The 26,296-nt window shown below is 43.7% G+C and overlaps 1 protein-coding gene across 1 annotated transcript in view; it reads right to left on the bottom strand.

Annotated features, from left to right (window-relative positions):
* CXCL16 (C-X-C motif chemokine ligand 16) overlaps positions 1–26,296 on the bottom strand; it is a 122,578-nt gene that overhangs the window by 83,129 nt on the left and 13,153 nt on the right. Inside the window, exons 2-3 of the mRNA XM_078669380.1 lie at positions 2,964–3,096; positions 2,162–2,244 (exon numbers count right to left, since the gene is read on the bottom strand). Of these exons, the coding sequence (XP_078525506.1) occupies positions 2,162–2,244; positions 2,964–3,096 (216 nt within the window). The remainder of the gene's footprint in view (positions 1–2,161; positions 2,245–2,963; positions 3,097–26,296) is intronic.

The following is a 26,296-nucleotide window of genomic DNA, read 5'->3' on the forward strand; positions in this document are numbered from 1 at the left end:
GCCATGTTATCCACCTCCCATTGGATAACATGGTGAAGAACTGCTCAGGGCAGGTGTTAGCTTTTGGAGATATTCGCGCTTAGCGCGAATATCTCCAAAAGTTGGTAATAGGAGATAGCGATGTTAGCGACTGTTTCCAGTCGCTAACATCTTGGCACGCCCACTTTGCATGTCATTAGTGATAAATATCACTGACATGCAAAGCGGGGCCCAAAATGGTCGCTATCTCCTATTAGCTGTCACTAACTGGTGTTAGCGACAGCTTGGTAATAGGGAGATAATTTTATCTCCGCTTTCTTGGCTTTTAAAGCCATAAAAGCGGAGATAAACCCCTTGATAATATACCCCTTAGTTATGGAGAACTGGAAGGACCATCTTGGAGAGACCTACGGCTCCTGGGCTCATGATTCTGGTTTCACATTATGGGCCTCATTGCGATGTAGGTCGGTAAGCATTCCGACCGACTCCTTGTTAGATTCGATTCCGACCGACTCAAGTCCACAGACCGATTACGGTGTTTCTGAACACCATTCGGTCGACTTCCATTAACTTCAAAGGGCGCCTGTGTTTCTACCGACAACACAAGCTTCCATTGAAAAAAGGGTGGTTGCGGAACACCTTGCACCCTGTGGCAGGGCACACCATGGTGCCTGCCACACTGTGCACGGGCCCCAACTGGAGGCCTCCAGGTGAAGGGGGCCTGCTACAGACCCCCAAAGTCAGTCTCCGACAGTTGTTTTGTGTCAGACTGACAGATTCGGAAAGGTTGTCCGAATCTGACATCGTAATACGTCGGTCGTAAGAGCGGTCCATAGACCGGTACGATTCGGCTCCAACCATCTCGGAGTCTCCGAATGCCGGTCGGAACCGAGTTGGAAATGTTTCTGAGTCGGTCGGAAACATAGGTTCTGACACGGGTTAGGGGAAAATCCAAAGCCCGTTCTGAGCCTTTCCGACCGTCATCATATTCGGCCCCTTTGAATTGGAGAGTAAATGGCAACACATTTTAATATATCCAACCCTCAGTAGATTAGAGCACTAACTCTCTGTCCTGAAGAATTGCTGCTGTCTAATTTGGGCACCACAGGCAAGAAACATGTTGACTGCCACTAGAGCCTAGGGCTCATTTTCTGCCATATAGGTCTACATAATAATGTAATTTTGGCTTGGATAACCTCTGGTAATAAATTTGGCATCCGGCAGCCGATAGACAATTTTATTTACAAGCACAATACCAATTTTTCACATCCTCTCCAGAGTTCAGAGAAGGGTACCATCCTATTGTTTGGCTAACACCGGGCACAGAAATGATAAGATTCCGGCAAAAAGCCCCCCCCGGGAGTCCTGCTGACTGTTCAGACTCCACTCACCACAGTCTTCTATGGACTGCGACCACCCTGACTCAAGCTAAAGGTTCAGTCTTGGTAGCCACTTTTAAAAGAGCTCGTCACTGTTGATTAAGAGCATATCGAAGCGTGGGGCACCTCCAGTGCACGCACATACTGTCAGGTTCATTGCAAGAAAAACATAGGACAGATTTTCATCCCAACATTCTGTTTGCTGTACTTGGCCTTTATCACTTATTGACAATTGCTTTCGTAGGGAAGGTTCTTATTCACTTTTTTCCCCCTGCAAGTGGTTTTTATCACCTGTTCAATGTGTTATCACAGGAGCATTCCTAAGTTTGCAATAAAGACAAAAATTTAAAATACTAAAAACCAAAATGGCCACCTTCAGATTTCAGGTGAAGCCAACATTGAACGGCAGATGCTGAACAGTGTACATTAGAGTCCAAAAACATCTGAACTAACATCAGTGGTCACAAATCGGTGGTAATGACACCCTACCATAAGGCGGATTTGAGGAGGAAGGAGGAATATAGCACGGACTGGGAGGACTCAGGTGCGGATCTCGCCTCTTAATTATTTACACTCGGAATTAATCAGAATTATTTCTTCTGACATGCAGCTTGCAAACAAATGTGTTCTGGACATGAAGTTTTCAGTGGCATCACCTATGACAGAATCTTAACTGTACTAGAGCTTTTCACTAAACGTTATTTCGAATTAGTAGCTGTCCCCTGGTGTGTGACACTGGTTCGGTGTCACATAGTGTCTCTGTTACCAAGTATCTGCCATATGTGTGCTTACAGGGTACATACCATTTTTCTTTATACAATTCCTGAGTTTTTTCACCCATTCTTCACTGGATTTTCCACAGACTACATAATTTTTCAACTTAAACCTGTAATAGATAAACAACAGGAGGCAGACTTAGGTAAAAGGTATTTATCAGTAAAATGCTTATACTAAGTGTTAAGATCCAGAGGCTAGTGCATGACTGTAGGGGTCATGCACATAGGAGTAGGGGTGAAGGTTAAAGGCGGTTGATTAAGTTGAAGAAGTACGGTGGCCGAGAGATGGTGAGATTTAGGAATGACATACAGGTGTAGGGTGCTGTGCTAAGGGTACTGTTAAAGGATCACAGTGAAACATTGGAAACAAACTGAAAAAACAAAGAAAACTTTTTTTTTAAATCAAAAAGCAAATTTAGGTGTATAACCCCAAAAAGTGGCAGAACTCCCCCACAAGACCCTTTTCACAACCCGGCCTGGTTTGTAGACACAGGCAGGTACAGAACAGAAGCCCTGAATTCGAAAGAAAAGAAAAGTAGCAAGTAACAGAAAGGAAGCATAGACAGAACACATAGATGCAAATCTATAAATAATGAGGTAGAAAAAAGTTAAAGAAAGTGGGGTACAGGTGGAACCTCTTTTCTCACTGGTTAAAAAATAAAAGCTCGCACAAGTTAAAGCACTGGTCTAAATAAAAAACAAATGATTCCAAAGTACGTGTATCTGTAGTTTTAATTTTCTCTGTACTTCACTCAAATGTATATCACTGGTTAAGTATAGAGGGCTAGGGGAACAGTTTAGGGGCAGCATTTCGGTGGAGGGTCTTTACTTGATAATTAGAGAGCACGATGTCACATTTGTGCCGATGTTAGCAAAATACAACATGTTCAGCGGGTCAAGGTCAGTCCTCAGATCTTTACAATCATCGCATAGTCCAGCCTCATTTGCAATTTGGCACCGACCTGGAAAAAACGAATAAAAAATTATTATTGGCGCAGACAATATAACCCCCTCCTCGACATACCATCATGATCATTGTATAGTTGGGTTTTGATCTGCTCACATCCTCGTCTTTGAGGCAGACTGTCACTCACCCTCAAGTATTCTTGGCCTCCCTATTAGCTGATGAGATAGTAAATGGACTCGGATGTCTATATAGGCTTTACTTTGCGCAGTACAAGTGGAATCGCTTCTTCCACGCTCCAATAGCGTGGGAGAAGGAGATTCCTCCCTCTTCTTCTGGCAATGTGGTGTTCAGAAGACTTTCTGTGTGTCTGGGGCACTAAGTGCAAGTTTCAGCCTTGGAAGCTTTTCAATCCCTTAAGTATGTCTCTTCACATACTATCTTACTTGGGGAGGGGAAGATGACCAAGCTGTGGGTGAAAAGGACACCTTCTAAAAGTCAAACCGTCCTGGTTGAAAGCAAATGGTAGCTTTGAGTTTGGTTTGTTAGCTGTCTTTGTTTACCTGGCTGGTCGCCATAGAATTACGCCCTCTCTGCACATCTGGGGAGCTTTGCAATTGGTATGTCATGGGATGGTGTTGTGTGCTGAATAGTCAATTTGAATGCGCGGGATGCAGTCACAATGTGTTTGTTGCTTTGCCCTTGTTGGTCCGCAGTCCACAATATGGGTTATGTAGCACTATTCTGGGTTTTCAAGCTATAGAATGTGCATTTCTGGTGACTGATACCTCAATGGACAAATCAATTTGTGGAAGGACTCTGCTGGTGGAAGAAGCCCTATCCAATGTGGCGATCCCTCTTTCATATGTTCTCCCATACATACAAGATATTCAGTGCCATGCTGGAGAAAGTTACTTTTAGGTGGACTTTAAATAGGGGTTTCGACTGAGTTACAAAGTGCCAAGAAGCACTACTGTGCAAAGAATGTGAGGTCAACAGATGAAATGCCTAAAGAAGCATGTAGTCCAGTCTTATGGCATAGAATGTGGCCTTGGGGACATAAGTAAGGCTATTTGTGGGGAGGCAAAGGCAATAGACTGATAGTACCAACATTGAGGAGTCCAGATGAAAGTGGACAACAATTTCAAAATGATTATTTATCCTAGTACAAAGGACAGTCAATGAATTAAAATTTCGGCCACGGTGACCGTACAGCACTAGATGCAAGTGCGCTGATTAATACCATTTCATATAGTGTCGACCAGGTCTTGGAAGTAGTGAAAGGGTCAAACCCTGCAAAGTGTGAATTGCAGCATGCTATCCAGGTGCTCACAGTTCATGTGGAGAATCTTAAGTTTTCTAAGCTGTTCAACAAAATAATTTAGGGATCGATTAGGATGGCGAACGGATTGCCCCCGCCGGGGTGGTGGTAGCCTCGCCGGCCCGGCGGGGGCAATCCATCCGCCATCCTCACAGAAATGACCCCCGCCACATTAGGATGGCTGGGGGGTCCACGGCGAATGGAAAGGTTGCCAGTAAATGGGTCAAAAGACAGACATTGCCTTAATGAAACAAGCATTGGCATAGCCAATAGGTCTTGCCTTTGGGCCCTTATAAGTGCTTAGCCAGCAGTTTTGGCTTGGCCTTTCGTTTTAGGCTATGTGGTATAGCAGCGTGGCTGCTGTGCAGCATGTTGAAAAGTTATAATAAACAAGAATGGCCACATTCTTTTGTAAGCACATGCAGGCATTACCACATGAAATGACGCCGGCGTCTTTTTTTTACTTTTGTTATCTAAAAAGGACTGCAATAGCTCTCGCATTTGCTTGTGTTAGAGCTATTAGCATTTTAAATGATGATGTATTTTAACTATATGTTGTTGAGTGTATATATGTGGTGTGTGGTAGAATTATGTGAGTTGGATTGGAATTGTTAGTTGTGGAATTGTGTGGTGTGGAGTGGATTTGTGTAGTGGAATTATGTGGCATGGTATACAGATGAAATATGTGGATAGTAATTATGTGGTATGGAGCATATTGGAATTATGTGGAGTGGGTATGATGGTGTGTTATTATGTGGAATGGTATTTTGGGGTGTGGAATGGTATGTAGTGGATGTTAATTATGTGGTGTGCTGTTGAATTTTGAAGCATGATGTGGAAGTATGTGGTTTGGAGTGGGTGTATGTGGTATTATGTTATTGTGTTTTTGAGTTGAATAATGTAGTTTGTTGGTGAATTATGTAGTGTGGAATGGAAATGTGTGGAGTTGAATTATATGGCAGGAAATTGTGAAATTCTAACTGCATTGCACCAGAAGCATCACTGCACATTACCTTGCCTCGTCTTAGACTCTCAATAAGCAAAGCGGGTGACAAGTTGGGCGAAAAGGAACTGCAAGGTCCCATGTTCAGATGCAAGAAAAGCGGGTGTCATAGCATCTTCAGTTCAGGAATATCACCTGAGCTCCAAACATTTCCAGTCTTATGTGTGGGATGAGAAGGTTAGTGATGTTCAAATGTAAAGAGTAATTAGGATTACATTAAACCAGAAAACAAAAAAGAGAGATTATTACAGTGTGTTTGACATAAAAACGGCCATAGTACGGCATCGAACACAAAATATGTTTGGTCATACTGACCCACAGCGGGAGGAGATGGGAGTAATCGGTGCGAGATATAAAACGGGAGAGAAACACACTTCCCCACATCTGCCTCCAAAGAGGAATACTTTAATATTCGACTACAGTGATGTGCAACAGAAACCTAAAATTCCAGCCAATAACACGGAAACCTAATTTTCTCATACAGCCCTACACGATTCCAGAAGTGCTGCCTATAAATCTTTACACGTGTGACTGCCAAAAGAGGAAAAACTTCTTCACAATGCAGGACACTGGTCCTAGGAACTAGAAAGAGGCACTGTATTAAAAGGCTTAACTTGTAACATTTAAGATATTCTCAAAATGAATCCTAAATCCACTGACCTTGAAAGGTCGGGAGAGTCCCATTGGAATTCAGTCATGTGACATATATGTTCCAGACAGATTATTGCAGCAATGCACTAAACTCAAACCAGATTAACTCTTTGCCTTGAAACGCTTGCATCAAGGTGATGGTTCAGTCAGCCCAAAACCGGTCTCTGCTAAATAAAGACGCTAACTGTGAAACTTGAAAACAAGGGAATTCTGGGTATAGGAGCAGCAGCACTTGTACAGCATGAAGGAAGCGGCTGCCCTGAGTTGAAGGTTAACAGCATGCTGTAAAGAGTTACAGCAGGTAAAATGCGGAGCCGCATAAAGAAAACGGCTGCCCTGTGTTGAAGGTTAACAACATGCTGTAAAGAGCTACAGCGGGTAAAATGCGGATCCCAGTGTCAGGAGTTTGTATCCAGGCATGGTCGACTCCGTGCCCATCCTTCTGCGCCAGGTAAACTGGGTAACATTGACATCAGTAATAGTAAAATCTATACATTACAGTGCTGAACAACTGTATAAGAGCGTTACGAAGTGTTACATAATACCAACCTATTATTATGGGCCATCACCATGCAATTACTAAAACCAGTGTGTAAACACTGGAAAGGTGTTACTGTCAGTGCCAGGAGTCGCCGATCGGGACAGTGCACTTTTTACTCAGAGTCCTCTGCTGCAGTGAAAGAGCGCAAAGTAGGCCTGCCGGGTGAAAGGAGACAAGTGCTGCAGGAGCTCCGAGGTACTGTTTTGTCACTTTGTAAATACACGTCCCTCCCCCCCACAACTCCACCCCCACCCCTGTAACCTGACCGTTCCTGCAGGAAGTCACAGAGCACAGACACAAACAACTTGTAGGGCAAATTGTCAGTCTGTGCTCCCTCTGGGCGGGCCCGCCCTTTTTACTGCAGACACTTGCTACCTTCCGAGGAGCCTTCATTTTACCAGCTGTGTTAAACTTGTGAGGCCTTTGTTAATTTTCTTTTATTGAAATCAAAGTTAAAAAAAAGAAACAGGTGTGAAAGGCTTTAGAGTTCTCCCAAAGAAGCTGGAACGGGTCTCAAACTCACTAAAGAAGTGCTGGGCGAGCTTGGCAGGTATATGGACAGGTGTGTCAGACACTGGGGCATAGTTGGCACCCGTGAACACTTAAAATAAAAAAATATTAAAAAGTACTTTTTGTTGACTTAGTTTCGCTGTTTGCTCAGTCGCTCTGTCTATTCGTGCACAGCTGTAACAGAACTGGGTAAAGACAGGAGCTAGGGGCCAGCACGGTGCTAGGATCAGCATAGTGCAAAGACACGAAGATTACGCTGAAATTAAGAACTATCCACACAGCTAATAAAGCCAAGTAACATCTCTATCGATACGCAATTGGGAAACTCTTTATTTCGGCACTGTAGTTCGGCTGGGGAGAAAGACTGCATGTAAACCAAGCGCGCCCATGCTGATTATAAACAGATGGCCCCTGAGCGCCGCTTCTGGCTACCGAGAACAAAACGCTCTGGGAGTAACCCTTTGAAAAGAAGCTAGGACATCGACACGCCTTTGGCCAATTGCACACTGAAGCCAGATGCAAAAGGCCAATAGTGTGTGAGCACAACATGCAAGCGCTTTGAAGAAAGCTGAAGTGATTCCAAGAGGTCGAGTTTGTAAGCAGCGCATGCGCGCTGCCATAGGCTCGACCTAAAAACTATGGGAAATCACCAATATACAACATTTTACAATTAGAGGCGTTAATTTACGCTTAGTGGAATTTTGGAGCAAATGGCTAATATATATAACCGCAAGCATCTTACCCAAATAGCAGGAGTTTTGGCTGTCCAAGGTGAAGGACAGGTTTAAGGAAACTGGCTTTCTTTTCATATGAGTACTGAGGAAAGATATTCTGCACATTGAGACACTTAATCAAATATACTCATACCTTTGATTCAGGACTTGCATTGTTAGGCCATGCTACTGAGGCCAACTAATTTAAGAACCAGATAAGACAAGTCTTTATTGCAATGCTGGTAGCAAGGTCAATAATAATAGAAAATTGTAAAATCAGAAAACCACCTAAAGTTCAAGAACATAAACACATTTGTAATGAAAGCATATAGGCTAGGAAGAAATGTAATCATATATGGGACTTTTAGGATTTGAATGTTCAAACGTATGGTTATTCAAGCAGCACATCTGTTCAATGTTTACTTATATATGTTGTCAGCAACTATATCGGTATACTAAAAATCTAATATTTTGTTTTTATGTTCACTTAATCAACATATTCGAATGATATGCCTGTTATGGTTTCCCAAATAAAAAAGGTATCATACAAAAACAGGTGTGTGGGATGTTCAGACATGCATTTGCAATGCAATAGGTCTCGCATCATTAAAGTTAGAGCTATTGGCATTGTAAATGGCAATGCCTTTTATTTATGTTTTTGTATTTAAAACATAAATAAAAGGCATTGTCATTTACAATGCTAATAGCTTAAACTCTCGCAAAAGTGAGACCTATTGCATTGCAAATGCTTGTTTAAAGGACGCCCCAGACACTAATTCCCCAACCCACCAACCTTCAGCGATAGGACAAAACTCCAAGCTTATCTTAACAAGTCCATACCTGAATACAGTGTGCTTCGAAGAGCAGCACATGCGCTGCTCAGGATCGACCTAAAAAGTCTCTGTTTTAATAGCATTATTCAATATGGTCGGGTATACAGGGAAGAGACGATTCTGCAGCTAGAATGGTTAGAATGTTCAGGCAGTGTTGGATAGTTGTCAGGGGCTATTAATTCGTTGCCTTTTAGAGGATAAAGAACATTTTTTTCTGCTCCTAAAAAATTTAATAGATGTCAGTTGTGTGGTTCTGTGTGCAGGTGGAAGTTGTGTGTGCGGTTGTAGTTGTGTGTGCGGTTGTGGTTGGGTGTGTGGGGTTGTGTGTGTGTGTGTGTTGTGTTTGGGGTTGTGTGTGTTGTGTGTGTTGTGTTTGGGGTTGTGTGTGGTTGTGGGGTTGTGTGTGTTGTGTTTGGGGTTGTGTGTGTGGTTGTGGGATTGTGTGTGTTTGTGAGTGTGTGGTTGTGTGTGTGAGTGTCGTGTGTGTAGTTGTGTGTGTGTGGTTGTGTGTGCTGTGTTTGGGTTGTGTGTGGTTGTGTTTGGCGTTGTGTGTGTGGTTGTGGGGTTGTGTGTGTGGTTGTGGGGTTGTGTGTGGTTGAGTGTGGTTGAGTGTGGTTGTGTGTGGTTGAGTGTGGTTGTGGTTGTGTGGTTGTGTGTGTGAGGTTGTGTGTGTGTGTGGTTGTGTGTGTGTGGTTGTGTGTGTGTGTGTATGTGTCGTTGTGTGTGTGTGTGGTGGGTGTGTGTGGGGTTGTATGTGTGTGAGGTTGTATGTGTGTGTGGTTGTGTGTGTGTGGTTGTGTGTGTGGGGGGGAGTTGTGTGTGGGGGGTGTTGTGTGTGTGGGGGTGTTGTGTGTGTGTGGGGGAGTTGTGTGTGTGGGGGTGTTGTGTGTGTGGGGGTGTTGTGTGTGTGGGGGGTTGTGTGTGTGGGGTGCTGTGTGTGCGCGTTGGATCAGCAAGACCTAAAAAAGTAGATACATGTAAATCGTTTTTTCCGTTTTTCAATCCGAGATAAAAAATCCAAACTCCAATTCGTGGGGTAATGCTTGCTGGGTGAAAATAGGGTTCCCTTACCTCCCTGAAACAAGCCAGCTGTCCATCCTACAAAGGGTGGTAAATTGCGCAGCATTACATTGGGTACTAAACCCTGAAATTGTGGTTGAAAATGTGAAAAACTTCCAAAGGAAATCCAAAAAATCCACTTAAACAACATGACATTAATATAAACTTGCATTTAAAAGGCAGGTTTTAAAATACCATACTTAAAATCTAAATCGAAGACTGTGTGCAGACTTAATATAACCAGGCATAATTAAACAGGCCTACTCATGGCCACGCCTAGACCCAAGAGTGACTGGTGTCCGCTTAGTTTGCCGTCAGGACCAGGGCTGCTGTATATGGCCCCTGGCCACATTACCGAACCTTACTCCTGTTCCTAATAGATTTTGCAATCCCCTAACAGGGTAAACGTGGTGAGATAATTTTTTTTGAGTGTACACATTATCGCCTCCACCCCACTAGTATATCTTTGGGTCATTCCAGGGCTTAATTTGAGCCGGTGCCTGCTTGCGGGGGTGGGGGGGAGTGGGCGTTTGGGGCAGCGGGCATCGGCGCTCATTGTTGGGAACTGGGACTTATTTTTCCACATCATATTTTTATCGAGCGCAAGGGGGGGGGGGACACACAAATTATAAAGACGTAAGAAAAAAAAGAAGGCAAAACCGTCACAAAGGGGGAAAGCAGTGACTGGAAAGAGCGATAAAGGAGCAGAGTGTGTCTGGTGCTGGATTAAAGAGCTCTGAGGTGAATAGAAGACTACTCGGCCTTCGTATTCGCTGCCCTAACATTTAATTGCACTGGCCGCGTGTTTCTGAGTATAGCTTCAGCACTGGCTCTCGTTCTTGTAAAAATTAAGGACTGTAACTGGGCTTCTCAGAATAGCTTCGGGCATCGGCACTCTTTCTTGTACAAATTAAGCACTGCTCAAGAGCTCAAGACTTCTGAGAATAGCATTGGGCACCGGCACTCTTTCTTGTACAAATTAAGCACTGCCATGTGCTTCTGAGCATAGCTTCGGGCACCGGTGCCTTTTCATTTACAAATTAAGCACAGCCACAAGTTTAGGATAATAGCTGCGGGCACCGGCACTCTTTCTTGTACAAATTAAGCACTGCCATGTGCTTCTGAGCATAGCTTCGGGCACCGGTGCCTTTTCATTTACAAATTAAGCAAAGCCACAAGTTTAGGATAATAGCTGCGGGCACCGGCACTCTCTCTTGCACAAATTAAGCGCTATACATTTCGCGCTTGAGCACAGCTAAAACGTTGGCCGCACCTTTGCAAAGATACTAAAGCTCTGTCGCCGTTACTACGATCTCTTAGAGGACCTCCTTTTAATCTTTCAATCAAATTAACTTATCACACCATTTTGTGTGATATTCTGACTGATGTCTGTCCATCACTCTTACCGTAGGGAATAGATTTATACAAACAATGCTCAGTGCAATCCATGTTTCACCGCTACGAAGCAGTAAAGTGGCAACTTCGAGTGAAGTGCACTCATATATCTAAAGGACTCTGGTGACGACTACACAAACACCGAACTACAACGGAAAGTAAAAACAAGTTGTTCTTCTTTCTGGCTGCCTTTCCATCAATCCATCAGCACACAGAGTTTTACTAGTATTTTGTAGAGGTATCATTACTTTACAAAATATCCTACTGTGCAGAGTTTGGAGACGTCCTTCGGAGCGGGCTGTCTCTTATCTGTGCCTGGCTCAGTTGCTGACTCTTGTGATCTGCAACACGTGTGTTACAAAAAAGACATCAAGCTAAGCTGTGTACAGTATTTAAAGGGCTGTCAACCCTTGCCGCAGATAACCCATAATCGTTGCTTGGCGGGCACAAAAAACAGCCTCCCCCCAGTTCCTTTTCCAAAAGCAGAACCGACAGCAACTCTCAATGCCACAATTGGCTTTACACGCTATACATACATTTGAATGATTCCATTTTCTAAAGCTGCCAATGCGGAATCACGCATCTCAAACGGTATACAAAACGTATTAATTGTCAGAAATTATAGTAATAAAACATATATGTCTTCACATTCCTAACTAGTAAAAAATGCAAAAAAAATATAACCCAATGCATATCAGATGCATTTTATGGTTAAAACTGTATAAATTCACACATATTAACAGACGTGATGAATAAAAACAATACTAGACTTCAAATATTCTAAGTCCAGTGAAGAAATTAAGACAATTTGATTTCCGGCATTCTAACTGTAATGAAGCCTTAAAACAGATCACATTTTAGATATTAGTCTAAGGAATACTTTAAAATACACGAATTCCGAAAGTGTGTATTTAAAGTTATGCTTTCACACACACCAAGTGTAAGGAAGAAGTCCTGGTTTATTATTGCATCTACTTCTAGTTAGTGACAGAAACGTCTCACACATACATTGCGTCAGTAGAGAGCCTTTGTAGAGCAAGGGCGAACCTTCCTAGCTGAAGCGAGACATCTCCCGCTGCGCGCGGCCTGGAGGGCCCCTGTGCCAGGCGCTGCCCAGCCTGCATTCAAAGACAGTGGACCGAGCCACACACGAGGCGCTCTATATTTGGACAGCACAGGGCCTCTTCTCAACTGTTCTCCCGACCAGTATAGTGCCTGGGTGTGCCAATAAGGCCTCCCGAGTTAAATTGTTGAGCATCAATCTGCCTCGCTCAACAAACTGTCAGGCACCAGGGGGCTGCAGCCGCTACTGCGCCTAGAATACTTAGTATTCGGTGCTTTTAATTGTAGGGGCCTATCCTGTGCAACTGGCTGTACCCAGATGAAAGATTTATTCTGTCCCCACTACAATAACAAGCGGTGTCCCTGAAATGGGCGACGCGCTCATTAATAAAGTTTAAAAAAATTAATAAACCGAGTGCGGTGTCCCTGAAGTGGGAGCCGCGCTCAGCACGAACATACAACTAATAACAAGCTGTCACCATTGCTAGAATGAGAAAAAAATAATACAAACTCACCGCCGCAGCCCGGCTTGAACAGGAAGCCAGGCAACCTGTGTTGGGATGGGGGCGGGGCCGCAAAAAGACAGGAAGCAGACGGGAGCCTACCCCGCGCTCCTGTGCTGAAGCGCTCCTGTGCCCGTCAGCTGGAAGATTTGCGTGTCAGCTAGCGGGGCTCCCGTGCTCGTGGAGAGCCCCGCCTGCTGCTGAGGATGACCCGCTGCCTGCCGAGGGAGAGAGGGACACACGAAAAGAACTCGGTGAGTGGGGTGTGAGGGGGGGGATGTGTGCGCACGCGCGTGTGTGTGTGCGTGCGAGTGTGTCTGTGTCTGTGTGTGTGTTTGTGCGCGTGTGTGCCTGTGTGTGTGCGTGTGTCTGTGTGTGTGTATGTATGCATGCATGCATGCATGCGTGTGTAAAAAGAGCCGATGACTGGTGGGGGGGATGGAAAGTGAAAGTAACCAGCGCGCGTGTGTTTCAGTCTGTGTGGTGGCTGGCTGTGTGCGCACGCGTGGACGGAGCCGACGTGCGCGTTCGCGCACCCAAATCCTGGAGGAAAGCTCGTAACACCCTTTTGTCCCTCATTCCCCCGAGACCGGTAACTATACGTCTCCAGCTGGACACGCATCCTTCGGATGCAGTTTACCAGCGAGACCTAAAAAGGGGGGGGGAATAATTGGGGGTGGGGAGGGGGTAGGGAATCTACCTGCATCCGAATCTCTCTGTGGTGACTTTCCAGTTACAGCAACAACAAAAAAAGCGTTCTGGCCAGTCATTGAATTTCTGAGAGCCAACAATGTGTTTTACTGTTGAATGACTCCTTCTAGTTGATATTTTGCTGGGAGGACCTGTTGTTTATGGTGACGTAAGTTGGAAAAGCTAAGAAGATATTGTGTTTAAATGAAGAAAGGGCCAAGAAAGAATGTCACACTAAAATATCAAAGAAAGAGTCCCCAACAGCTTCTGGTAGCAAATGGGAAAAGGTGAAGAAAGAGAAGACAGTTAACAAGTCAGCTGCAGAAATTAAGGATAATGGCCACAATAAAGTAATACAACAATCATGAAAGGTCAACACTCTTGCCCTATGAATGGTCCGCCATCTTATCAGCACTACCGCAGATGAGAGTATCAGACTTGTTAGGGTGCTCTTGCTCAGAACCCGAATAGTTTGTTGCTTCTTTTAATTGGTTTCTCATGGGGATGTCAGGAGAGGATGAACGGAGAAGACTGTCAACAAGGGTTATAATGGTCATTGATAGAGATGTTCACTAGATTTTGTTGTGACAATTTGGTGGGGGCTATGGATGCGATGCCCATTTGGACCATGGGTTGGGGAAGAGACCATTTATGGATGTGCAGTTCTCCCAATGCAACAAATTCTGAGGACAAATGGGTAACTGCTATAATTCTTCTCTCTTAAAATTAATACACCTTGGTGGCCCCTCCAACAGGATGTGGTGTGCCTAAGTTATTTAAACAGATGTAAGAAGATGTTTCGTACAAATGACAATCCATCCAACAAGATACTTGCAAGATGCACACCACTTCATTCCTCACACAACACTTGAATATGCTTCAAATTAAAGAAGGCAGAAGTTGAAATTATCTTTGCTACTCATGCTGAATTTTCCTTTCAGGCGTCTGAGTAGAATACAGGATGTACATGGCTGATCTTTAACTGGAAGCTTCGAGGTGGCACTAGTCTTCACTGCAAAGTAAGGTTCAGAAGGGTCCCTGAGGATGACTGTTCAAAAAATAATTGTATTTACCACTAACCTTGAGATTATGTGTGTGGAGGGGGGGGGGCTGGTATTTAGGGCACTATTTAGAGTTTGGTGGGTGGCCTCGTATAGATATACAGTTTGAAAAATATACCAGCATGATCATCTGGGATGCCAGGCCAGTGAAAGGGGTTTGCTAGCTTTGCATCTCTGTTCATTCTGTTGTTTGGAAATCAGAAATTCCGAGCAGTCTGGATAAGGAGGCTTTTTGTTGCTGGACAGAGGGCTGTTGTCTGAAGGTTGGAGATATGTTTTCAATGAGGACTATCAAACAAGTTCTGCAGAGTAGAACGATTATAGTTGGAGGGGGAAAGGAGTTTTCCCATTGGATCCTCCACCTGTCAATGAAAAGGAGAAGGGGACATAGGAGTGAAAACTTCCTTTGAAAAACTGGTACAGTGAGTGGCATCAAGATTCTTGGCGCAGAGTGGGTGCTTTTAGGGGGCCTGTGAGCAGGAACTGGAAATAGCATTTGACAGGGAGCAATGGAGGCAGATTATTTTACGAGGACCACTCATGACCCAGGGGTGAACACATTCTAAAAATTAGGATAAGTGGCATCTCGCACAAACTTGCCTCTATGCTATAGGTGGTAAGAGACTGAAAGCTTGATGCTGGGAACATAGTAGGGGGTGTGATTTCTCATGTACTTGTGGACTGAAAGCATCTACATAATTTCTGGGAGAACGATATGTAAATTTAGCAAAGTCCAAAAAATTACTTCTAAAATCTAGAATATAGAATTTTAATTTGAATACACTCACACTGATTTTTTAAAAACGCTCTTTTATTGAATAGCACTGTTTATTTTAACAATAAAGGATCTTTAAACGAAAAAGGGGGGCATTTATGGTGTGGAAAGCATTGACCATCTTGTGCTGACCCCATAGTTCACAACCGGGAAGCTATCCTTATAGTGAGAGAGTTGGTTATATATGTGGTTATCGCAGTAAAGGAGGCTGTGAATTGTTTTGGGGGAGAGCAAGTAGACCATTCATAGGCAACACTCAGTGGGCTAGCTTTTCTTGAGATGTACAAGGTTTGAGTTTCCAGTAGGTGCAGAGTTAAGGACACTGGCGGTCGCCTTTTCATAGGAGGAGAAAGGGACTGGACCTTGACCATCCATAGCCAAGAAGAAGTAGACAGTCAAACCGCAATAGGAGGGGGCTGGTTAGATGGTGTACAGTCAGGCCTCTGCAAAACTACTCGCCCACTCGCTATGGCGAGTCAGATTTTATCAGGGTGAGCAATATTTAGTATGAGCTGACAAACAACAGGAGTTCTATTCACTTACAAAGTGAAGGAGCATTAAATCTTGTTTTTATCTTGTCACATTTTTTCTTTGTTTAGGTATCAGAGGTCAACAGTCAGTTTACATCTTTTCTTTTGGACTGCAAAATGGAGAATTTTGTAAAGTGAACTGTCTGACAAATGTGCTATACAAAAAGTGTAAAATGAAAGGCTGTAGGATGCCATGTTTTATTCTAACACACATTTAAATAGCTAAAAATGAACTGTACCAACATTTCAAAATATATGTTAATAGTTATGCAAGCCCTTGTTTTGAAGTTCTGTGGGATGAAAAACATAATTTTAATAGGATGAAAACAAATCAGAACACCTTATTTGGTGATGTACAATTTATAAATATGCTTGCTGAAACCCGAATTCTCACAAGTTATTGTTTAATACACTATATCGTTTTATAGAGCAGGAACCGCGTTTTCACTGATACCTCTCGCCACTGTTGTGGCGGCTGGTGTGACAGGCATGGAAAAGCTCGTCAATTCCGGTGTGGGTGTTGCAGGAGATATATTTAGCTGCAGTCAAGCCGCCGATCTTGGCTGCAACAATAAATCACCTGCAACACCCACACAGGTTTGTGTTTTAAGTGACTGGAGCATATTTGCTGGATATAGTTTTATAGATAAAACTGCCTGTTAGAGGGACGGTTTTTGGCCTTTTCAATGGAAAATGTGCTGTCTTTGAATGATAGTGCAGTACTCATGCTTTAGTAATATATTTATTAAAAGTAACTTTTTAAATATGAGCCAAGGAACATTCCTTCCCCTGCTCTGATGGCAATGCTATTAGTCAAGTAAGAGGCAGGTCAGGGGTCGTGTATACCCTATATTTAGGCTAAATTCTTATAAGGCATTGAGCACACATTTTGTCTACTAAATAAACCAAATAGATTTTTCTGTACAGCAGGAATGCTGAACCCACATATTGGATGGTGCTCTTGCTTTTCTAAGGATGACATAAGGAGACCAGTACATTACAGTTAAGTCGAATAGATTATTCACGTTACTATACCCGCACCTCTAGTACCATTCTTTATGATTTTTCAAGGCCTGCAGTAGGTCAACTATCGATGAGAGGCACTCAGGACTAACCTTCCATGGAGAGGTAACAAAGGTGATATACACGGGTTCCCTGAGAAGAGAGCTTGTGAGACATGCACCACCACCTCATGCTTTAGTAATATATCCATTAAAAGTACGTTTTTAAAGATGATCCAAGAAAGATTCCTGCCTCTGCCCTGGTGGCAATGCTATTAGTCAACTAGGAGGCAGGTCAGGGCTCCTGAAATAGCCTATGTTAAATAGGGGTCCCTGAGAAGAGATCTCAGGAGACACGCATGAAGAGTAGAGAAAACACCTACTTGCACCTTCTACTCCTCTTGTTCCCTTCATGTTTTAATATTTATTGCTCTCTGTCCTCCTCGTACACTAATACACTAATCTTAAAACAGACTGAGGGGTTACAACCAGTGCAAAATGTCTGGAGATAAATAAGTTGGCAGAGGGCAGAAAATGGTTATTCCGACTGGAATTTGAAATCTTCTCTGCAGAGACTAGGGGCCCATTAGGATGGCAGGCGGCTAGCGGTGCTGGGACCGTCCGGCAGTGGTGCGGCGGTCCTGCACTGGAGATTATGATGCCACCACCCGCCACAATGCTGAGGATGCACTGGGTGCATTGTCATGCACAAGGTGACAGGCACCGCAAGGTGCTTGACACCATGTCCATGACAATGCAGGGCGGTACAAAAGGTCTCCACCATGTGCACCCCCCCAATACCCTGGGGGCCCGTAATGGGCCCCCGTAAGTGAATTTCGTTGCCACCACGGAAAGGCATGTTCCCACTCCCATGCTAATATGGATGACGGTGTCTAGCAGACACCGGCACCATATTAAACCCTTTTCCACGGGCGGAAAAGCGGCGGATGGTATTCCTGTCCACCACGGTACCCCCGCCATACTAATATGGTGGGGGGAAATGGGTGGCATCCTAATGGACCCCCTAGGTTGAGAAGCTCATTCTCTGGCTGGCGTCATTGGACTTGCCGAGTGGCATACTTAGATCCCTAATTTTTATATTTTTTCACTGAAACATGACAAGCCCACTACAATTATTCTGTTCCATATGTGGTCTTAGGAGTTGCCTCCAATTCTTAACACACAAATACATTCAAGACTCAAAAAATAAGGATGCTTGCTACTAGACGACTCTGTGTGGTAATGTCAAGATTTGTGAAGATTGTTGCACTTTGAAAGTGGTGAGAATAGTGCATTTTACAGGACACCCCTCTGAGGCTGTGGAAACTGGGGCAGCAAGTTTTAATGAGGAACATGCGCTCAGAGAGAAATAAGGCAAAATAAATGAGTTTATTTAGGGGAACCTAGACTAGTCATATTCCCCTTATAGGATGTGGTCATATTCCCCTTATAGGATGTGGTAAGTAGTTAGCTGCTTGTTTCCACTAGTGCATGTTTCGGACAGTTTGGTACCCACACTGTCATAGTCCTTCACAATCCAACCAAGTTATTCACATTATGATACTTTGCTTAATATGAATACACGTGAGCACAACATATAACTGTCAATTTCTGTATACACAGTTAGAGGTGTTGTGGGTAGTTACAACCCGGAGAGCACTATAGGATGATGAAAATTGTAACATTCTTTTGCTATAATAATTAGATTTGATGGTACTAGACTTATACAAATATTATAATTTTTTAGCTTTTTATTAAATTTTTAAATAATGACATTGTTTTTTGATTGTCAAAAATATATTCTGATCTAGATGGCTTAAGGAACACATTATTCTTCAAATGTGTGTGTCCAATCTACTACAGAAAGTGATATCACATCACATTGGGTATAAATGTTTGTTCCGGTTGTCAACTATCAGTTTCGAAGGCCTGTATGCCCTTTCCTTTAATGTTTTATAGTTCAATATGTCTTATCCGGAGCTTACTTTTTATAGTCTATGACATTTCTTACTGTGTTTTTTTTATTTCATAAAAACAGCACAGAAGCTTAATAGCAACATTTTTCACTGATCCAGATACCTTCGATCATTTAGCAGGGATTAAGGTTTGATCTAAGGGTTCTGCTGCTCTCTTATGTCCACTACTATTTTTAGTATAACTGTTAACTTGTTTTGCCTATGATTGGGAGATACTGCATATATAAACAGTTTATTTCATCATAGTTGGCAATAACTAATTGATTTTTTGTCTTATGATGAGTGCTCCCCTTTTAAAGAATTTGTGACTTTTTTGAGTTTACCACCCTGGCCACCCTGGCTTTAGATCTTTGCATCGTACCAATTACAAGCAAACATCCCATCAGTATCAGTCCTTTGTGCCCAACTAAGGGCATCCCCGGGCTTTACAAGAATGGGCAGACCCCTCAGTTCCACCGATAGTGAGTTCCATGTAACTCATGACTGGTGAGTCTACTCTCCCTTACAACGGTAGTCAACACTCACCATCCCCGTGGATAGTTTTTGTTAGTTACTAGCAACGTGTAAATGATGCTTACACCCAAAAGGTTTTGCTAAGAGAAATCGAGGAATTCTCAGACAGATAGCATATTAAACAGCTCAGTATTGTGAGATGAGCAAAGTATTAATCAATTTATGAAATTGAAGCATAGCATGTACTTTCCAGTCAAAAGTTGTTGAGTACTGGGAGCAAACATGGAAATAGATGAACTCCCAGTGTCTGCCAGCAGAAACCTGGTACCTTGATTCACCGCAGCCGACTAATGCACAAGAAGTGAACAAAATAATTCTTCAAGAACAGTACAGCGGAACTATACACATCACCTAGAAGGAAATCTTGCAATCAACAGGGAGCTATTAAAGAGTGCAAGGAGGAGGATTTAACACAGCAGACACTGGTGGCTCTCAAACTAACTCTCGTCACCTAATTCAATATAGATTAAAGGCGTTTCTGCAGAAATGTGGGTGAAAAAAATGTATTGAGCATGCCTGTAATTAGGGTTTGGCCCATAAATAGCTACATTCCTTCCTTCTATAATACGGTAAATTAGAGTTGTTTATGATGAAAAAGGCAGGTCAAAAAGAGAGTAGAACTGATAAAATATCCTTATGTCCAATTCAAATTTAAAGCCCAAGTTGTTGGCATAGAGACTGGTACAGGAAAGGTGCCCATCTTGGCTGGCCAAAGGTCAGTGCACTATAAGTTAAAGTGACCATCAGCAATCATTAGTTGTGTGTTTCCAGAGTTTGAGTCTTAGGCCGTTGGAGACCATGCCTCTCTGACCTCTCACATGCACTCCTAGAAAGAGCCACCAGATCCTGTCCATAGAGACAGAGGAGTTTCTGAGTGTCATCTACATAGATGAAGAAAAGACGGCCATCATCACAGATAAGCCTAGCCAATTACATTGAAAAGATGGGGCACCAAAGCAAATCCCTGCGGGTCCGTGCAGGACAATGCCTGGGACCCAAATAAGAAAGGTGAAATAGAGATTTTTTTTAGTATTACCAGGCAAGAGTCAAATCAATTGTTGCCACAGCTACTAATGCCATTCTCTTGACGCCTGCCCAAGATGATGCTGTCGGCGACAGTCAAATGTCACTGATAAGTCATGAAGGATCAGGGAGCCCACAACATCAGCTGCAAGCGGGGTGTGACGATGGAAATCACCCTGTGCCTCACCCAATATATTATTAGATTCCAAGAAGCTGCTAAGTTCAACAACCAGATGACTTCACGAAATGTTCACTGCCATGAGAAGTGAAATAATAGTTAGCAAGTGAGGACCAAAGGCAGACTTTTCAGCAGTGGTACTGCTTCATTGAAGCTGAGCAAGCACCCGACCATAAGTCTAAGTGAGATTAAGACCCTCATTACGAGTGGCCTGGAGTTAAGTGTGATCACACATGATATATAACTATACAGTGAGGTATATTATTTATTGGCTGTGATGAATAGCATCAATTATGAGCGTTTTCCTTGAAAATGTGTCAAAACATGCATGTTCTGGTGCTTTCTGCATCAAAACCTGGATGTCCTGGAAATTTACTGGCTTTTTTCACCGCTTATAGTCTCCATTTAACTTCTTATAAAACTGCAGAACTTGTATCACAAATCAAAAATTATTGGACCGCTTGTAATGAGGGTCGAAAAATGTTGCAGACTGGAACAGCAATGGCAAGACCATAAAATGTGGCCAGGTTCACGTGGCAGGAATTAAGAGGGTAAAGGGATTAAGACAGGTCACACTAAATTCAATCTGATGAACGCTAAACATTATTCATAGAAATCAACAGATACTACATATTGGTGGAAATACTGCGATCTCATATTGCAGTTATGCTCCTTGGTGATTTATGGTATGGGGACTCATGCAACAAGTAAACAATTTCACCCCTTTTCGACGTTTTTTCCACAGATAACCCTACTATTTAGAGAGATTTGCATGAGAAACAAAACATGGTTCAAGTGGAATAAGCGTATTGGGAAAACACAAAACACCAGGCACAGTGTATATCTTAGAATGGCACCTTAACTCTAGACTAGATTGGAATATCTATACTGGAAACATCAATACTAATACACAATATATATATATATATTTTTTTAATATTCTTATATCTTTTTTATAGAAAATGTTTTTTTATAAATAGTGAATACACAAAGATAAATAAATGTACTTTCTTAAAGATGTTTTAAAAACCACATATATTCTCTTCCTGAGACTCAAAATACATATCAAATGATTACATGATTTTATATTTCAAGTGACACAAAAAAACCATAAGTCACAGATAGCTAAATGCACATAGACTGGCAGCTTGTTGGTTAGTCTTCCAACAAGCTGCCAGTCTCTGTGCATTTAGCTATCTGTGACTTATGGGTTTTTATCATTGATTTCCTTTGACCCAAAAACCAAATGGAAAAAAAGAGAAAATTATGTATGCACAAATGAATTGACATCATGATGATTGTGTCACTTGAAATATAAAATCATGGAATTATTTGATATGTTTTTGTGTCTCAGGAAGAGAATATATGTGGTTTTTAAAACATCATTAAGAAAGTACATGTATTTATCTTTGTGTATTCACTATTTATAAAAACATTTTCTATAAAAAAGATATAAGACAATTAAAAATAAAATAAAAAACAACTTATATTGTGTATTAGTATTGATATTTCCAGTATAGATATTCCAATCTAGTCTAGAGTTAAGATGCCATTCTAAGATGTACACTGTGCCCGGTGTGTTGTGTTTTCCCAATAAGTATTTTCCCTGCTTGGGTTTAGTATCCGAACTGCAGGGGCCCCGTTCTTTTTCCAATTCAAGTGGAATTAGCACCTCAACTTCAAAGGTCAAATTGGGCAGACTTTTACATTTACAGAGCACTCTGAAAGCATCGAAAAGGAAGCAGTGATAAGACCACTCCAGCCTTCCAGCTGAATAGTGGCTTTAATGTCAACAGCCTTCTGGTAAAGAAGGAAGCTAGAGGACTGTGCAACTCATGGTAGATGGGGATATTGTAGGGACCAGCAGAGGGTTGGTAAGGTTCTGAACATTACGAAAAATCTATTATTGCTTATTTGCTGCAATATAAAGAGATTAAAGAAAAGCATTTGTGAGCTGTAGTCAGACCACTTTATACCTCAATCCATGGTGAACACCTGAACTCCCTTAATGCTCATTCCCTCTACCATACCCCTCATTCATGGTCAGTCTCTGAACCCTTAGGGCGTTAACCTATGTACCCCGCAGGGATGGGCAGCTCTCTGTATTTCGAATAGATTGTCAGCTGCCACCAGCCCGCATGGAATCAGCCTCTGTGCCACCACGGATGGTGAACATGTGGCACGCTACTGAGAGATATTGAAATCCAAGTACCCCTGCCCCCTTTGGGAGGTTTACTCAAGGTACTTCCCTATGGATGGTATATCCAAATGGGACCAAAGAAGCTTAGTATCTTTTACATCACCCTGTATTACCAGTGCATGGATGGTCAACCCCGATACCTCAAACGTCCGTGAAGTACGGTCTCACTGCAAAGATGGTTTGTAGTGTGTACTATACCGGGATTACCATCATCCCTGATTTTTTGGACATTCTCATTAATCAGTGCCATATCCCTGAGAGAACTGTAACCCTGGGTCTGTATCCATGTGCCAGTGTGGAACTAGCCACCATCCGGCACATGACCTTCCATTCATCTGCAAACAGACCCACACATTGTTGGCTAAAGTAGATGAGAGGGTGGCTAAAGTCATGGCAGTGTGTTAAAGCTGTCATAACCGACTCTGAGAAGTCTATTTTCAACCAAAGATTGGTAAAAACTGCAACCAGAGGCTGTGTTACATCTTGCAACCAACTCACCTTCTCCACTTCGTCTTATAACAAACTAATTTTCAGCAACAATACAATGTCACAATATTACAGAAACAATGCCTCACTGCAAACGTTGTTCATTTACATTTATAAAACTAACATACCTCTTTAATACACAAGATAAAATAACTCATCCAATTTAGCTTTACGATCAATGTGATAAGAAAAAATAAAGGTATTTATTAAGTTAAAGAAACACAGTCAAGAGCAAACACTATCAAAACAAGACAAGCTATGAAGTACATCAGAGCAACTGCAAACCTATCTAAGTGTTTACTTGTTGTGCAGACTCTTTGTTTTTCTGCCTGTTGCTTCATTGTTTCATGAACCTTTGAAAACTCCTGAGGCGGAAGCCGGGAGACCGCCGAATATTTTTTTTAAATTGTCACTGTTGTTTATTTCTGTGTCACCACGCTAAAAAAAAACTGCATTTTAAGAAGCGCACTCACCCGGCAAGCATTCAGCAGCGGGCTAGAGTCACGCTTAAACAGCGACCCCTTCGCTGCAACGATCAAAGCCAGGAAAGCACTTTCCCGCCGCCATTCACGGCGAGGAAGCAAGGCCACGCCTACCGGAGGCCACGCCCACCCCCCTCAGTATAAATACGCGACTGGCAGCGTCAAACAAACAGAACCTTTGAAAACTCCTGAGGCGGAAGCCGGGAGACCGCCGAATATTTTTTAAAAACTGTCACTGTTGTTTATTTCTGTGTCACCACGCTAAAAAAAACTGCATTTTAAGAAGCGCACTCACCCGGCAAGCATTCAGCAGCGGGCTAGAGTCACGCTTAAACAGCGACCCCTTCGCTGCAACGATCAAAGCCAGGAAAGCACTTTCCCGCCGCCATTCACGGCGAGGAAGCAAGGCCACGCCTACCGGAGGCCACGCCCACCCCCCTCAGTATAAATACGCGACTGGCAGCGTCAAACAAACAGAACCTTTGAAAACTCCTGAGGCGGAATCCGGGAGACCGCCGAATATTTTTTTTAAATTGTCACTGTTGTTTATTTCTGTGTCACCACGCTAAAAAAAACTGCATTTTAAGAAGCGCACTCACCCGGCAAGCATTCAGCAGCAGGCTAGAGTCACGCTTAAACAGCGACCCCTTCGCTGCAACGATCAAAGCCAGGAAAGCACTTTCCCGCCGCCATTCACGGCGAGGAAGCAAGGCCACGCCTACCGGAGGCCACGCCCACCCCCCTCAGTATAAATACGCGACTGGCAGCGTCAAACAAACAGAACCTTTGAAAACTCCTGAGGCGGAAGCCGGGAGACCGCCGAATATTTTTTTTTAATTGTCACTGTTGTTTATTTCTGTGTCACCACGCTAAAAAAAACTGCATTTTAAGAAGCGCACTCACCCGGCAAGCATTCAGCAGCGGGCTAGAGTCACGCTTAAACAGCGACCCCTTCGCTGCAACGATCAAAGCCAGGAAAGCACTTTCCCGCCGCCATTCACGGCGAGGAAGCAAGGCCACGCCTACCGGAGGCCACGCCCACCCCCCTCAGTATAAATACGCGACTGGCAGCGTCAAACAAACAGAACCTTTGAAAACTCCTGAGGCGGAAGCCGGGAGACCGCCGAATATTTTTTTAAAACTGTCACTGTTGTTTATTTCTGTGTCACCACGCTAAAAAAAACTGCATTTTAAGAAGCGCACTCACCCGGCAAGCATTCAGCAGCGGGCTAGAGTCACGCTTAAACAGCGACCCCTTCGCTGCAACGATCAAAGCCAGGAAAGCACTTTCCCGCCGCCATTCACGGCGAGGAAGCAAGGCCACGCCTACCGGAGGCCACGCCCACCCCCTCAGTATAAATACGCGACTGGCAGCGTCAAACAAACAGAACCTTTGAAAACTCCTGAGGCGGAAGCCGGGAGACCGCCGAATATTTTTTTTAAATTGTCACTGTTGTTTATTTCTGTGTCACCACGCTAAAAAAAACTGCATTTTAAGAAGCGCACTCACCCGGCAAGCATTCAGCAGCGGGCTAGAGTCACGCTTAAACAGCGACCCCTTCGCTGCAACGATCAAAGCCAGGAAAGCACTTTCCCGCCGCCATTCACGGCGAGGAAGCAAGGCCACGCCTACCGGAGGCCACGCCCACCCCCCTCAGTATAAATACGCAACTGGCAGCGTCAAACAAACAGAACCTTTGAAAACTCCTGAGGCGGAAGCCGGGAGACCGCCGAATATTTTTTTTTAAATTGTCACTGTTGTTTATTTCTGTGTCACCACGCTAAAAAAAACTGCATTTTAAGAAGCGCACTCACCCGGCAAGCATTCAGCAGCGGGCTAGAGTCACGCTTAAACAGCGACCCCTTCGCTGCAACGATCAAAGCCAGGAAAGCACTTTCCCGCCGCCATTCACGGCGAGGAAGCAAGGCCACGCCTACCTGAGGCCACGCCCACCGGCCCCTTCTCTGCCCCATAAAAATGTGCAATCACCGGACGCGCAGCGGACGGGCGCAGCGGGCGCGCCGTCAGCGCGCCGAAGGCGCGCCAAAGGCAAGCCCGTCTGGGCCCGTCCGGACCCAGACGGCCCTTGGCCCCGCTACTCTGCCAGGTGACCCTCAGGATCGAGTGATGTATACAGCAGATACATTATGCGCCCTACGTCCTAAAAACATCCTGGCCTGCTACCACACGTTCGCCGCAGGTAAGGCCTTCTTGATCTGCCCACACTGCAATCCGATTCCCCCCCCTAAATCTACCACACCCGCTTTGAAATCAGGACTTCTCAACTGTCGTTCCCTCCCTAAACATGCCACCGAAGTAAATCTTTTAATTCAGAATCAGGATCTTGACTTGCTGTTCTTAACGGAAACATGGCTATCTGACAACACCGACCCGGACGTCGTCACAGCCCTCCCCACAGGCTATCTCTGTCAAGCTTTAAACAGACCTAAAGGGAGAGGAGGCGGGGTAGCCATAATTCATAGGGAACAATTCATCTGTAGGATGATTAACGCTGATATCAAGGACTGTGAGTGCGGCCAGTTTTCCATCCAAATCTCTCCAGCCCTCACCCTGGTAGGGCTTCTGACTTATCGTCCCCCTGGGGCTCCAGGCAATTTTATCAATTCCATATTTGAATCTATTTCCCAACTAGCTTCTTCCACTTCCAACTTCCTTATATTAGGTGATCTGAATCTCCACTTTCTAGACCCCATGGATCGAGTAGCCTCGGACATTAGACACGACCTTACA

This window comes from Lissotriton helveticus, chromosome 12 (genome assembly GCF_964261635.1).
Source record: "Lissotriton helveticus chromosome 12, aLisHel1.1, whole genome shotgun sequence".
Classification (NCBI taxonomy): domain Eukaryota; kingdom Metazoa; phylum Chordata; class Amphibia; order Caudata; family Salamandridae; genus Lissotriton; species Lissotriton helveticus.